General features: G+C 38.6%; 1 protein-coding gene across 1 annotated transcript in view; it reads right to left on the reverse strand.

Annotated features, from left to right (window-relative positions):
• Nucleotides 1-16,106, reverse strand: part of CEP120 (centrosomal protein 120) — a 75,332-nt gene extending 59,226 nt beyond the window's left edge. The window contains exons 1-4 of the mRNA XM_034773877.1: nucleotides 15,680-16,106; nucleotides 11,590-11,746; nucleotides 5,294-5,408; nucleotides 2,575-2,716 (exon numbers count right to left, since the gene is read on the reverse strand). Coding sequence (XP_034629768.1) covers nucleotides 2,575-2,716; nucleotides 5,294-5,408; nucleotides 11,590-11,746; nucleotides 15,680-15,728 — 463 coding nt within the window. The 5' untranslated portion in view covers nucleotides 15,729-16,106. The remainder of the gene's footprint in view (nucleotides 1-2,574; nucleotides 2,717-5,293; nucleotides 5,409-11,589; nucleotides 11,747-15,679) is intronic.
• Nucleotides 16,107-16,556: the final 450 nt, after the last annotated feature.

The raw sequence follows: 16,556 nt of genomic DNA on the forward strand, positions 1-16,556 counted from the left end.
GGTGGTGCCTATTAGCCTGCTGGAAACAGGGAAGACCTTGAGTCTTCACAAACTTCGTAAACCTTTCACATATGCCCTCATTCCTCCTTCCAGGGAAGGGTGAAAATTTAAAGGAGTGAGATAGGCTGAAGGGAGCCAACCCTGAATATAGGTTATTTAACATGATGCCATTTCACACAGCATTGAACTGTCTTGTTGTGACAGTTCTCAGGGCACCCAGGATTGACAGTCACCTTGTTACCCCTGCTTCCAGAAGAGGGAGACTTTCATGTGGTAGTTGGGGGTCAGCTCCCTAACACCACCATCCTTTCAGCCACTCAAGCACTCTGGTGGTCTGGACTATGCTAGCCCTAGCTTCACCTTGCAGGTTAAACAATAGGTGTACCCCAATTCCTGAGTCCCTCTGAATCATTCCCTTGTGATATCCAGCCCTTGGGTACTTACAGAAATCCCAGATCCTCTGCACCCAAAGATGCACCCCAGTTTTATCTTAAACACTGCTCCTGTAAATCACAAGGAGCTTGTGAGCACTTAAATTGTGGAAGTGGAGAAAGGGATAAAGGGAATTTGAACATAGAGATCTTAGTCTCTAGGAATAGAGCAAGAGTCAAGCTAACAAAGTCAGGCTAACACTGACTCTAATAACACAAGACTTGAAGGCCTAGGTGAGTAGAAAGCGAATGAGAACAGACTGTAAGAGATACTGTTTTGACCTTGTGTTAGATAAGAATGGAATGTAGACTCTGGCAGAAACTAATGAGAAAAAAAGTGAGATATCAGAAAGAAAATGTATAACAAAATACATTTGTTGCTCATTATTGTATGTAATGAAAGGTATAAAAGCTTGCCTAACTGTTTACCTAACGAAGACCTGCCTCGGAAGGGGAACCCCTGCCTGTGAGTACTCTCCCATGCATTTGCAATTGCTCAAAAATAAAGCTGCCTCTGGCTTGTTGCTTCAAACTCAGAGTGAGGACTCGTTTTTCCTCCCACATAATAAAACAAGAGTAGTTTTCAAAAACAATAAAGATTGAACTAGAAATAAAAAAAAAAAAAAAAAAAGGGGGAAAAAAAAAATGGTAAAAAAAAAAAAAAAAACAAAAAAAAAAAAAAAAGCCATGAACCTGGGTCTACACTTATCAACAGTTACCCTTCTAATCTAAGAAAGTCGATTTTCCTCCCCTCCTGCCAAAATTCAGTCTGTTGCAGAACTGGCTGGTTTCTCTAGAACCAGGATCCAAACATTCATAAGGGGTTTCCTCAGTGAATGGATGCAGAGTGTCCTTCCCCATACAATATTATACTGAAAAGAGTTTTTGGTTTCTATTCACAGATAGGGCGAAACCCTGCTTAGCTGTAAAGTTTCTTTTTTTACCTCTAAGTGGTTTTGATTGTTTCTTGGTGCCTCTGCTGGTTTCCCATTCAAAAGTCTTAGGCTATGTCTACACTGGCAATTGAAAGACAAAATTTTTGTCTTTCAGAGGTGTTAAAAAAACAAAAATAAAAAAATCCTGAAAGGCAAACATTTTGCCGCAACAAGTGCCAGTGTGAACAGCGTGTTGTTGGCAGGAGTGTTCTCCTGCCAACAACGTGAACACCGCTCATTGGGGGCAGAAGTTTTTTGTCAGCAGGAGAGCCGACAAACAGGGGCTACGCTGCGCTACTTTTAGTGGCACGGCTGTGGTGACACAGCTATATCACTAAAAGCGCTGTATTGTAGATATAGCCTTCGTATTATGCAGGGTTAAACAATCTAGCCCTTCTACTGCATCACTGGCCAATCAAGGCAGAGTGACAACTCCCCCTTGCCCATATGGGCCATCACCAAGACACTGTTTCCTTGTGACAAATTTCTACTCCAAATCCATCAAGCATACTTTCAGTATATTATTCCTTAAACATTACCCATAAATATATTTCACAATGGTTATGACACTTTACATGTTACTCTCGATAGATAGTGAGTTTGTAAATATTTCTTGCACCAAATCTGACAAAGAAAAAGGATCCTTTGCCAAGGGGTCTGTGTGTAACACTGGTTTGGGAGCAGGAGAGCACCAGCTCTCTCCCATCTTAAACTAAACATTAATATAGTTTGTACCTTCTGCTTTAAAATCCATCCCTGTATCCACATTTTATTTTCCTGCGTGCCCTGATCAACTCTTACCCATGTTTTCTACTGCCTCTTTTCTGGACTACTTGATTTCAATACTTTATGATCTTAAGTACAAGCTATCAAAACTACATTCTGTCAAGGAAATAAGCAGCTTGTTTGTTTTTAAATGACACAAACCTCACACCCCTCCTATTAAAATAAGCAAACAAGCACACACACTTTATTGGATCCTGATATGATTGGAGAGCCATTATAAAATAACCATTGCACTCAGTGCTTACAGTGTATATAGTATATATAAATGTAATAGGTTGTAAATATTTTATATAAAAATGCTATTAAAGTAAAATGCACTTGTGTCCCAAAACAATCATTTGCAATAAACTATATGTTCTTCAGGCACATGAAACAAAACTTTTCTGAATAAAATGTAATTAAATTTGGATTACGGTACTAACCTTTCCCTTCTCTCGGAGGTGCTTCTTTTGCTTTAAAGCCATCCACTGGTGCTTTTGTATCAGTTTCCAACACTATACTTATCTGTATCTCAGATTTAAATTTAGTATATTTGTTGCTGAGCAAAGGATACCATTTTGGTGCCTGCAGAATTTAAAAAAGTGGATAAAGTATGTTCCAAAAATAAGAAAGAAGAGAATGGCAAAGGCATATAATGTGGTTACAAGATGAAATTCATCTTTTGGCAGTTAGGCTGTAGCAGAGTTAAGATGTGCTTCAGTGTTTATTTTCAAAATATCAGACTGATTCTCTGTTACGTTCTACCGTAATAGCTTTGGTTTTGTTATACCAAATTTCTTAGGTAGATTGATGTGGACCAAACCTTTCTGCTTAACAGTCAAGATCTCTAACAACAATGCCTTGATAGCCTTTGGAAGTGCATGGGAAGCAGCCTAAAATGGAGCAAAAAACAAATTAAAGCAAGATCACAGAGGTTTACGGGACCCCATGGCAAAATCTGAAACTGAACTTCTCCCTCCCCACCTGAGACCTGGGGGAGGGTGGCAGGGAGAAGAGGAGGCAGAGAGCAAGCTTGCCCCACACTCACGCTGCAGAGGCACCTCCTGTCCCACAAAGCTGGGCATGTGTCTCTGCTCCAGGCATTGTGACCTGGCACATGGGATCACTGCTCACTCAAATTTGGCCCAATGACCTTTCCATCATGACAAAGGAGTGGCCGGGCCAAATCAAAGTGGCACTGTGACCCTGTGGGCCAGGTCACAATGCTATGTGTTCAAATTCCACTGGTTTGGGAGCCCTCTCAAGCGGGGGCCGGGGGTAAACTGCCCCTTTTGCACATGCCCCATCCCAGGCATCCCTGAGCAAGGTTTACTCAAAAGTGCCTGCCATTCACCTAAAAAAATAGCTCTTTAAAAACTGCCATACACCAGCCTTTTGCTTTATTTTTTCCTTTTTAACATTTTTCTATCTCTGTCCCCCTTTTTCTCCTCTGAGGTAGGCAACTGTGGCTTAATGACTGCAGCAGAGGGAGCAGAAGTCAAGGTATCTGAAGTCTATTCCCAGTTTTGCCCTAGTTCCCTGCATAACCTTGTGCAAATCATTACCTCTCTTTGTATAACAGTTTACCTATCTGTATAATAGATTGCACCCTAACTCACAGATGTTTTGTGAGACTCATAAGCCCTGTCTTGATACACAAAGAGGGTGTGTTTTTTCAATCCAATTAGCTTAACATAACTGAAAAACTGAATCAAGACACACACTGACATATTTGAAGCCATATTAGCTGTCCATATTTTAGGCTAGACTCCTAAAGGAAAAAACTGCATATATTCCTTCCAATGCCTGGGCATATTCAACAAGATAACAGGCTAAAACCACCATAGAATCTTTAATCAGAATAGAGAAAAATCTTGTTTTTTTAAGATCTCATCTGACAGACCCTCACATGGTAAAATTGTATGAAACACAAGCTTTCTCAACCTTGCTAAAATGGGAACCTATGACTCTAGGGAATCCAAGCTATCATATGACCAGCCATGGTGTAATTTATACACAGAGTTTAAGACCAGTAAGGACCATTAGCTCATCTAGCCTGATCTCCTGTAGATCGCATTAACATTTCATTGTATTGAGCACTATATTTAACATTTGGCTAAAGCATAGTTTCCAAAAATACATCTAGGACTGATTTGAAGATATCAAGAGATGGAGAATCTGCTACTTCCCTTGGTAGTTTGTACCAGTTCCACACTGTTAAAAATGTACTTATTTCTGTCAGTGTTATTGTATTGGTCCCAGGATAGTAGAGACCAGGTGAGTGACGTAATATCTTTTGTTGGATCAACTTCTGTTGCTGAGAGAGACATGCTTCTACAGAGCTCTTCAAAGCAACCCTGAAGCTGTCTCTCTCAGCAACATAAGTTGGGCCAACAAAAGATATCACCCACCTTGTCTACCTTATTTCTAGTTAAAACTTACTGGCTTCAGCTTCCAGCCATTGGTTCTTGTTGCACATTTGTCCTTTAGTACCCACTATTTTCTCCCTGAGAAGGTACTTAAACATTGTAATCAAGTAACCTTTCAATCATGATTTTGATAAACTAAACAGATTCAGCTCTCAGTCTCTTACTCATTTTAATCATTCTTTGAGTGTTTTTCTGTGTATTATTTCATTGTCATAATCTGAAGGCTTTTTTTTTTAAGAATGGAAATGGTTGTTTCAGCAGATAAGAACCAACTACTCAATCACAGACAAAAAATAAAAATCCAATACTAGTCTGATTATTAGACACAGTTTACAGAGAATTATTTCATATGAAATACAAATACATCAATGTTAATATTGCAATTCTCAAAATCTTTAAAATTCGGGAAGGCAAAAGAACCTTCACACATGTTTAACTTGGCAATATCACAGTAATCTCCAATGACCAATTTAAGAGTCAGATGCATTTTACATTTCATCATGTTAATAAAATGTATACAAAATATTTGTATTTGTTCTTCACACATGCTGTTAAAATCTCTTTTCAAAAGGTTTTGAACTACATGCTCTGATGAGCCAACATTCCTTCAAATAGGATTTGAGAGCTCTGCAAATTCCTTTCAAGAACTACTTCAGTACCTACAAAAATAGAAAATGTAATAATTACTGTCAAACTGTCAGTTATTAACATCTCTTCATAACAAATAACATACCTGTTTCTTTTCTTGAGCAGCTCTTAAATCGAGTACAATATAGCCTATATTCTCCTTAGTTGAAGATACAGGATCCAAAGCAAAACACTGGAGTTTGATAGGTGTACGCTGTAGCCTGGAAGAATACCACAATGAAATCCAATTTGTGCCAACAATCCTTGTAATCAGACTTAACTGATGAAAAATGTCACAGCACGGAAAGATGACAGTATAAAATAAATGTGAAAATATAGCAATTTTTTAACTGGTTTACACCGAATTACGGTACAAACTGAATGTACTGTTAAACTTCTACAATCTAACACTGTTATAAATGATAAGGAGGTAGATAAACCCACTTAAAAAAAAAATTTGTTCACTAGACCCTCCTAGAGCCCAAGCAATCATGGAAAAGATATAGTGGTATTATATGAACCTGTTCCTCACCAGAAAGAGGCGGGTTCAGATTCTACTCTCAGACATGTAACACCACTTATTTTTAAATCTTATGCTAACAGTTGGATGTATAGTATTAAACTGACACACAAAATAAGCAGCACCACTCATTACAATTGGAATTTCACCTCAGTATTAATTCAGTGGTTAAAAAGGTATAAATACGTAAAACAGACTGTTGAGTTAAATACTTGGTTACGTCTGTTGGTTATTGTCAAGTACTGTGTGTCTTCAGAATGTAAGTTTAACTACACCATTAAAAACAGTGGCCTCAAAACATTTGAAATTATTCCCCCCATATACAACCATCAAAATAAAGATGGCTACGGCTGCACAGATAATGCCCCCTAGTGATTTGTGCATTATCAATATATTTGGGCAGAGATGCTCATACACTTGTCAGTGGCAAGTGTGAAAAAATTTCTCTGATGCTGGTGGTACCACTTCTGAAAATGCAAAGTAGCTAAGTGTGGTGAGTCTGTTACATTGAGCATTAATATTAAGGCATAAAATTGATGCCACATATAATATTATATATGCTCAAGTAGGCTAAGTGACATTGCTGCAGAAACTATAACTCAGAACTGTAAGGTTTTTTTTTTGCATTTAATATGGTATAGGATTACATTTTCTAGTAATATATTCCAGTGTATACAGGATAATTTCAGTCCACTGTATGTATTGTAGCTTAATGCTCTTCTGCTATGAGTTTTAGTTTAAAAAAAAAAAATCTTATGTATGAGTTTTAGACTCCTTCAATGTCACTCATACTATCATTTGTGCTGTGGCAGCAATGCCATGGTGGAAAACTTTCAATATATACTGTAATTATACATAGCACATTGTACTACTCAGGGTGGATAAAAATCATTGATTTTTTAAAAATAAAAACTAGGATTTTATTTAAATTGTTTTTTTATATATATAAAATGCTTTTTGAGGAAAAAACCTATCTAAAGATAGTTTTAATTAAGATATCTTTGAGCTACACTGTATCTCAGCATGGAACAGGGATTACAAATTCTAATTTTATAGTATGAGACAATATGTAATGTAATTAATGTTTAAGAAAAGTTTTGTAAATGAGTTCCAATAGTTCATGGATTAGGGACCCAATCTTACGGGGATCCAGGGGCTTCTGTGAAGATTATTTAAGCTGATCTTTCTATCTACCCAACGGGACTCGTTATCTTCTAGACTGAGCACTATCAAAGATGCTTAGTTTTACAGTTCTGAAACTGGATTTGTGTCTCCAGAGATAGCAAAAATATTTTTAAATAAATAAATAATATATAGAGGTGTGAAATAACAGACCTCAACACTATTGTCCCTCTGCAAATTTGTGTACACAGAGTCAATCCCTTACCTCTCTCTAAAAGTGCAAAGTTCCAAAAAGTTCAATGAATAGAAGATTGTTGGGGGCGGAATAGGTCTGGACAAGGAGAAGAAGTCTGGAGATAAATGTGAGAAGGGAGGGACAGGCAATAGAAACAAAAGCGAAACTGTCTGAGCAGCATATTAAATTGTTTTTATATGAAAACACATACCAATTATACAAATACAATGTACGCTAAATTGGAATCACAAACACATGTTGCCTCACAGTACGTTCTCTTAAACGGGTTAAAAAGAAAGTAAAACTAATGATTATATAAATATCGTAGTGTCAAAAGGGGGATTATGTAGGGATATTAAAGAAGGTACTAACAGCGATTCCCCCAAGTGACAGTGACCCCCTCATAATTTGTCCCCCACACTTTAAAATCCAACAGTTTCACCAAGTACAAAAATCTTTTGGGTACTCTGTTAAAACTTGTAAGCTACTGTCTGTAGAAACCATTGATTGTATCTGTCCTGTGAAAGATACTTTACTACTATGTAAAACTTACAAACAAGTTAACTGACTTTGTTCTTGAAGTAATTGATGCAATGCAAACAAGCACTATAAGCCGCTAAGTGACTTCCACTTCATTCATTGGCTCCTAAGACAGACCCCCACCCTCTGTGATTAAAGGGCCGGGAGTCTCAAATAAATTAGTACACACCCTGAAAGTGGTAAAGACAGTAAATTAAAATATGGTTAAAATATGGAATGTATGCTAATGAATGCTTGATATACATGAATGGTTAGGGAAGTGCCAGCCTAGAAAACGAGTATCCATCGGCCGAAGAATGTGTCGAGTAGGACCACCAAACAACCCTCTGAGGGTAAACTGGGATCCACCCCATCACCTGGAAGGATGAGAAACACAAACTTTGGACAGTGTGGAGCCACCAGGAATGTGCCACTTTGGACAGGAACGTGCCATCTGCTGATTGAGTCAGCAACAGCAGGATGAAACAGTTCCCATAGACTAACGTAGGAATTAATTCCTATAAGAATGGACTCTAAAGACTGATGACTTTGAGTCTCTGGTTCTGCTGCCAGCCTCCAGGAGCATCAGGTGCACCTGACACAGACTCGGCTCCATCCTCACAACCAAGATACCTGGCCAGTAACTTGGCATGAGCAACTTCTAGACTGGTAACTATAACACCTATACAGAACTTGAATGAATAATTGTGTGAATAAATCTCTCTCTCTCTGTGAATGTGTGTGTATATAAGAAATAAGTAGTCAAACAACGTTGTTTACTTTTATCTTTTGCTTTATCAGTATATTTACAATAAATGTGGCATCTTTGCCTTATCCCTCTTAATAAGATCCTGCTGGTTTTTATTCTATTGGTATAACATTGAGATCTTTCTAAGTGTAGCCTTCATTGATTTGAGATCTACCATACCTTTTTCTCACTAGAAGGGAAAACCTATAATGGCAGCAGGCCGTAAAGGAGACCCAGTTTGGGGATATTTTAATTAAGTTCCTCTACCTGTGGGTAAGACTGGCATGCATGCAAAATGCAAACAGTGCAACAAAGAAATGCAAGACCTGGTTGCCCGAATGAAACAACATCATAAGTCTTCCTTCTCAGGAGGAAGCTGCATTGAAGATGATTAAAGGAACATGCAGGATCTTCAGGTTGGTAAACTTTTTTATTTAATAGTTCTTTCTTAAGGACTGCCTGTCTTCCATCTGGACTATTCTTGAATTCTCATGTTTGAGTAAAAAAAATATAGTTGTTACCCTATGGTACTATCATTTTAGATGCATTTGTGATAAAAAAAATAAATAGCTGAAATAGGCAGATCTTCCTTTTACAATTTTACCTTTAAATTAGTACTAAGTGTCAGTTAATGCAATGAGTAATACTAAAGGAGCAGTATGGCAACAATAATTAAATAACTGCATTGACTTATTTTGTTTAGGAGACCTCCATCCTCAACATACAGGATTCTGAAGACTATCCACCTTCAAAATCACTATCACTTTCTATAGTTTCAGAATTAGCTGCCAATGATAGTGTTTCAGTCATATCATGTATGTCACATAGCCACAGTATATCACCTGTAGCAAAAAGAAAAAAAAAAATCTCCATCATCCAGAAACAACTATAGATAAGTTTGTGATAAGAACCAGCATATTACAAAAAGAGGTAATTTATGAAAAAACTGCCCGGTTTGTTTATGCAACAAACTATCCTTTCCGTATGATTGAGAACCCACACTTCATTAACATGGTTCAGTCATTAAGACCAGAATATAGTCCAACCAACAGAGCAGATGTCGCAGGCAAATTGCTGGATAAAGTGTAGGAAAGAGAAATTGAGTAGTGTGCAAAAGGTCTAGGGGGTGAAATTGTTAACCTGAGTCTTGATGGATGAAGCAGTGTCCACAATGATCCTGTTGTATGTATTTGTGTGACAACAGAAGAAAGGAATGTCTTCCTTACCGAAACAATTGATAAAACAGGAAATGCACACACAGCAGAATACTTACAAGTAGCAGTAGTAAAAGCTTTAACAAACTGTGAAAAAAAATTCAAATGTCTAGTACGCAGCTTGGTCACAGACAATGCTGCAAATGTACCCAACATGAGAAGAAATTATTTAGAAGAGAGTCCCAAGCTAACAACATACGGTTGCAGTGCTCATTTGATACACCTCCTAGCCAAAGACTTCAGTGTTCTGGAAATAAAGGCTAATGCGTTAAAATTGAAAAATACTTCTGTAACAACCACTTTGCAGCAGCTGCTCTGAAAAAAGTGGGAGGAACCAAGCTAACTTTCCCACAAGACATGCGATGGAACTCAGTAGTGGACTGTTTTGAGCACTGTATCAAGAACTGGCCTAATCTGATGACAGTTTGTGAATAAAATCACCAAATAAATAAATAAATAAATAAATAAAATAATAGATGGCACCGTCACAGCCAAAGTTCTCAACACTGGGCTTAAGACGGGGGGTCTCAAACTCGTAGTCGGGACCCCTCAGGGGGTCGCGAGCTGTCAGCCTCCACCCCAAACCCTGCTTGGCCTCCAGCATTTATAATGGCGTTAAATATATATTAAAAAAAGTGTTTTTAATGTATGGGGGGGAGGGGGTCACACTCAGAGACTTGCTGTGTGAAAGGGATCACCAGTACAAAAGTCTGAGAACCCCTGGCTTAAGAGAAATGTTGACCACATGCTGAATACCCTGAAGCCTATTTCTCTAGCCTTCAATAAAATGCAGGGAAATAACTGTTCTATTGCTGACAATGTTGAAATTTAGAAGGAACTGAGTGAGATCTTAAAAAAAGAAATATGCAATGACAGTGTTAAATTACAAGCATTTAAAAAAACAAATGGAACAAGCACTATCTCCAGCTCATTTTCTTGCAAATATTCTTAACTACTGGAGAAGAGAAGTTGGCTAAGACATGGACATCCAGCAATCATCCCTCCATAATGCCAACTTCAGAGCTAAGGGTGAACCATTCAAGAATGTTTGCTGATGATATTTTAAAGAAAGTCACACCAGTGAACTGGTGGAAATCACTTAAGCACTTGGATTCAAAGACTGTTGAAGTGATAATCTCACTTTAACAGCAGTAGCTTCTTCTGCCAGTGTAGAAAGAGTATTTTCTTCCTTTGGACTAGTTCATTCCAAATTGAGAAATCGTTTGGGACCTGAAAAAGCAGGAAAGCTTGTTTTTCTTTTCCAGATTACGAACAAACAGGAAAATGAAGGTGAAGACGGCTGAGTTAGCTGCAGAAGCCAATATTTTAAGTTTCTCATGTTGACCTGACTGACCGTCATTAATTGGGGGGGGGGGGGTTAATATTTCATTTAACTATTTTAGTTTAAAATAATTTTAACAAAAACAAACCTGATTTTAAAAAACTTGAATGTTTAACTAAAATCAAAAATTCATATGCTTGTTTTGTTAAAATGTTATATGTTTGCTGTTTAAGAAAAAAATCCAGAATACATAACGTTGTTTTAATTAAATAAAACTATTTAAATGTCTGTCTGGTGATGTTCTCCTCCTAATACAGCATAGCAAGAAAATCCTCCAAATATTAATGATTAACCTGTTGAATTGGAGATAGTTCACCTCCCAATGACTTCATAAATATCTGCTTCATTTAAATGAAATAACCAAACAATCATTCATTTTCTGATATAGCTGTAAAACTAATCCTAAAAGTTTTCAAAATAAATCACTTAAAAAATGTATAGTGTGTACCTTCTAAAAATGAAGCCTACATTTATCTCTGAGTTCTGAAGAATATGCATTAAGGTTATAACAACCAAGGAGAATGCACTTTAATGTAGAAATCCATGATTAAATCGAGTCTTCCTGACTAGTGATTTACATCACGATTTAAATCAAATCCACCCTGGTACTACTGTCATTAAAATTTTTAGAAGCCAAACACAAAGCTTTCATTGGCTGTAAAGATAAAAATAATGACAAAATTGACAATTTTATAATTTAACCTGTGTTGGTGAAGTGCTTTCCTATCAAGCTCCCAAGCCAATTCGGTGGCAAACTCTGGCTGGTCTGCATGATCCACAGGATCCGTAGCTAGCTGTTCACCATCAAACTTTGCTTCTACCACAAGCATATGTTTTGCACGTCTGGGAAAATGGCGTCCTGGAAAAAATACAAAGGCATAACTTTCAGTCATCTCTGCTAAAAACACAGAAGAATCTGTTTTTTGTCAAAAAACAGAAACTGTACAAATAGGTTTCCTGTATCATTCTTCTTGAAGTTGTTTTAATATGTATTAATATACTTTCTACGTCTTAATTTTAAAAAGAAGTGGAAGGTGGACTTCAACACCTAAAAGATGGGGAAAAAAAAGTGTCCTGAGTAAATATACGTGATAAAATAATTTTCTATTAAGAAACTGGCTTTTAATGCATTTGATCCCAATCTTGCAAACATGTACGTCAGTAACTTTACTAGTGAGTAGTTTTATTGAATATAATGGAACTACTCACATGAGTAATTTTACTCTCCCGCGTGTATGGGATCAGGCACTTACTAAAATATTTTGATTTTTTTCCTTTAGTTCTGGAAGTTCATTGGGTTGTTTAAATGGGTATAATATGCCATGTTTTCTAACTTTATCTTAAGAGCCAGAGCTGAATTTTTATATTATTTGTTGTACACTAACAGTGTCCTAGTACTGTCATAAGCAAGAATAATTCACTGCCTGCTATAAGGAGCTTGCAATCAAAGTTGGACAGACAATGCAGTCAGATACATAGTAGGAATATTGCTGGTGCAGATTTTTATTTATTTGTAAGTGGTTCATTACAAGCTGCCATTAAGCTTTACACTAACCTGATATGAGGTTGTTGTTTTTTTAAAAAAATAACGGGTAGAGGAAATGAAGATGGAGTCATACCTCTTGTGTTAGTTTGTTAATTTTGTGATTTGGGTGCTCATAACAGCAGGGTATTAAAAACACTCAGCCAGATAAACATTGTGCAATTTGCCCCCCAAAATTTTCACAATACTTCATTTAGGGATTTGACTAGCATCTATCTGAATTTAGTATACAAGTTTTCAGCCCAGGAGCATTACCTCTAAAAATGTTTGAGTTGTATTATTGGAACTTAAAAATGTAGAACCACCTCCTAAAGTAAGTATAAGCTGAATTTTGAAAACTACTGGTCCATAAAGAATAATCAGTCTTACCAAATTTTAATATATACCTGGAGAAGGAACATTATTAAAACTGCAAATATTTATTTACATCCTAAAATTCTCAACACTTCATAAAAAGTAGCCTACATTTTCAAATGTGACAAGTTATTTTGAAAGTACTACGTGGAACTTTTAAAGAGGTTGGCGTTCAGTACTTTATGAAAAGTACGCTTCCTTAAGATAAACTAAATTGGGTACCACCAATCATCTTTTTTTGAAAATTTAAACCAGCATGCCTCTCTTAGTTAGTTACTACATAGCATGACTCCTGAGACAAGAGAGATAAGAAAGCAGTCTGAATCACTACTCTTCTGGCCTAATGGATTTCTCATTTTAAAGAAACAAGACAGAGTTTTTCTCCTTATGACTGTGAATATAAATCAACATGTATTTTGTATTTACTATAGTTATGTCTCAAAAATTTGTTACCAGACTATGGGAAAAGTTCTTTTAAATTATATACTGTAGTGCTGGGCACTTTACAAATAACATTTAGAACAATTCCTGGAAAAAGATCTTCCCAAAGTCACTCACTGAGAAACTAATGCTGAAAACACAGAAAGACACATTGAAGTGCCTGATAATACAGAAATAGTCAGATATTTTCAGATACAGCAGAGTAACATTAATTTAGGACAATCTGCAACTGAAGCATAAAAAAGCCCAAGATATTTATTTAACCATCGTTTCCCCCCCTACCAAAATTTCTGAAAGTTAACAGAAGGCTGTAAATTACATTTACAAAGTGTATGTCCAAACTGACACGATTTTCAGAAGAAAGCTCGCTCCTGAGTAAAGACATTTTGTGTAGAGAAATGAGGAATGGATACACCTGTAAGGAACATGAGTCCAAAGCTGTAATGAGGCCTGCACGGAATTTATTACACCACCTAAACCTGGCAGCTCCGTTTGTTCCTTTATATTTTAGCTTTTGTCTTTATATTTTAAATAAATTGCATTTCTACAGGGTTTGGTCAGTCCAGGTATCAAACCTTATTTGATTATGATTTTGTTAAAAAAATTAAGATATAGATCATTAGGATATGGCAAATAAAGGAACATACAAACTCTACTCAGCTTTTTTTAAAAGTTGAGTGCCATGAGTATATCAAGAGTTTCAGGAATTATACCTGTCTTTGAGTTACATCTGTAAAATACACAAAACTTTGTAGTCACCCTGTTTGGGTTTCTCTCCCCTTCCCCCCCCCCCCCTTTTTTTTTTTTAAAGTCCTCTTCTCCGTTCCCTGTTTATTTATATGTGAAAGCACTGTGCAAACAAAACCGTTAAACTGATCATACACAAACTGCCATCAAATGTTCTAAAAACACTGAAAATTAATTCCTCCTCACCCAATTTCTATTAAAGTAATCATACAAACAGCAACTACAACAGTGAAAATGTTGTTTCCCTTTTATTGTTTCAATTCTAACTTACACATAGCCGAAAACTCACTTTCCCTCAAGTAAACCAGAATCAGGGATTAATCTAACACCCTGGAATTGATTTTTACACCATCTAATTTCATGGTGTTACATGAATGAATGTTTTCTTTCAATATTTTCTGCCATTTAAAATTGGAGAAAAAGAAAGCACCACCATAAAACAAATGAGACAAGCAAAAGTTTAATATTTCTACTCTCCGATACCTTAGGCCTGGTCCCCACTAAGCCCCCACTTCGGACTAAGGTACGCAAATTCAGCTACGTTAATAACGTAGCTGAATTCGAAGTACCTTAGTCCAAACTTACTGCGGGTCCAGACGCGGCAGGCAGGCTCCCCCGTCGATGCCGCGTACTCCTCTCGCCGAACTGGAGTACCGGCGTCGACGGCGAGCACTTCCGGAATCGATCCCAGAACATCGATTGCCTGCCGCTGGACCCTCCAGTAAGTGTAGACGTACCCTTTGAAGGAGTACCCTGTTATTTGCATGTACCCTGAATTAGATACAACATCAAGACAAGCAAGCAGAAAAAGGGGGGAAGTTCTTAAAGACTGCACAGCTGTTACCCCAACACCTGCTTCACCTTCCCAGTGGAAGGTAGCGGCTAGGAGACCCTTAAGACATATAGGCCCTACTTCACCTTTGCCATTAACTTTAGTCAGTTGCACTGAGAAACATGCCCATTTAAATCAGAGCTGAATTTGGTCCACAGAGCTTTCAACAAAACTAATGAAAGTTTGCTCATTCATTTAGATTTTAAGTAATTCTGATTTTATTAACCGTATGTCTACACTACCCGCCGGATTGGCAGGCAGCGATCGATCCAGCGGGAGTCGATTTATCACATCTAGTCTAGACACAATAAATCAATCCCAAAGCGCTCTCCCATCAACTTCTGTACTCCACTGCCACAAGAGGCGCAGGTGGAGTCAATGGGGGAGCAGCAGCAGTCGATTCACCGCAGTGAAGACACCACGGTGAGTAGGTCTAAGTACGTCAACTTCAGTTACGTTATTCACATAGCTGAAGTTGCGTAACTAAGATCTATCCCCTCCTAGTGTAGACCAGGCCTTAGATGGAGACTGTGCCTTTAAGGAGTAACGTAACTTCAGTTCTCAAACTATTCTTGTATATTCTTTATGAAGTACTCTGCTGTTGGCAAAAAAGAGAAAAATCAGACAAAAAAATACATCCGTTGTAAGGCAAGACCATATACATTATTTAACGGTAATTCAGTCCCACATCCTGGCATGTTATTACAAGGAGTACTAAATCCATCATCGTGGTATTTTAGCAAAATTTACACAGTCCAAAAACAAACAGAAAGGGGAAATGAAAGAGTGCAAAGATGTTAATGCCAGGAGACAAACGTGCACGGAGCAAGAGCCAGCGCTGGGCTCAGAGAACGGCGTCGGATTCAATACTTTACCTTCCAGGATGGAGACAACGATCAGAAGCTGGTCGGATTTGGAGACCATTTCTGCTTTGGGGCTGTATGTGAAATCGGGGATGCGGGCTAAGGCTGGCAGCCTGGGGGGTCCCTGGCCCTGCGAGGGGGGCGGAATCTGAAGCGGGGCGAGCGGTGTTCCAGTCCGGGCTGAGCCCGGGGTTACGGGGAGGGGAGTCTCGGGCCCTGGCGGGGGGTCCCCACATGCAGCCTCTCAACCTCTACGAGGACAGAGCAGAAAGCCGCCGCCGCCGGAGAGCAGGAACCGCCACGCCCAGCTCCGCTCGCGGTGCCGCCACCCGCAACCCTTTGCCGCCTCGGACGCTCTTTAAACCAAACCGCTGCCTCCGCCACTCTACTTCCGCCTAGCAACCAAGCGGCACCGGGGAGCCTGGCGGACAAAGAAACACAGAGACTAGGGTGGAAGAGGAGAGAGCGCCTCTTCCGGTCTGGGATCACTCCCGGCCAACCTACAGCCCAGCGTTCACAGCGGCGTTTAGGGTGGGAGGAAGCTGCATGTGTGGAGCAGCGCCACCTGTGGTTGAGGCGGGAGAACGACACCCCCAGCGCTCGAGCTGGGGGCGTGCAAAAGCAACAGAAAAAAGGGCTCGTGCAATTATGTTATCCGTCCTCCTAGCTGTGCCACAGGGCTGGTGTGCGAGGAAAATGTCCGGGGGGGGGGGGGAGGCTGCAGGAGTGTTCGCGGCAGCCTCATTTGCATACAAATCTAACCCGGCTATCCGTATATAGTTATGCTGGTAAATGTCCACATGTAGACAAGCTCTTACTGTGAAGGAACAAAACGTGGTTTTAGAGACTCCAGACTGTTGAAGACTTCCTTAAGTAAAGTAACTTAAAT

This window comes from Trachemys scripta, chromosome 6, assembly GCF_013100865.1.
Source record: "Trachemys scripta elegans isolate TJP31775 chromosome 6, CAS_Tse_1.0, whole genome shotgun sequence".
Classification (NCBI taxonomy): domain Eukaryota; kingdom Metazoa; phylum Chordata; order Testudines; family Emydidae; genus Trachemys; species Trachemys scripta.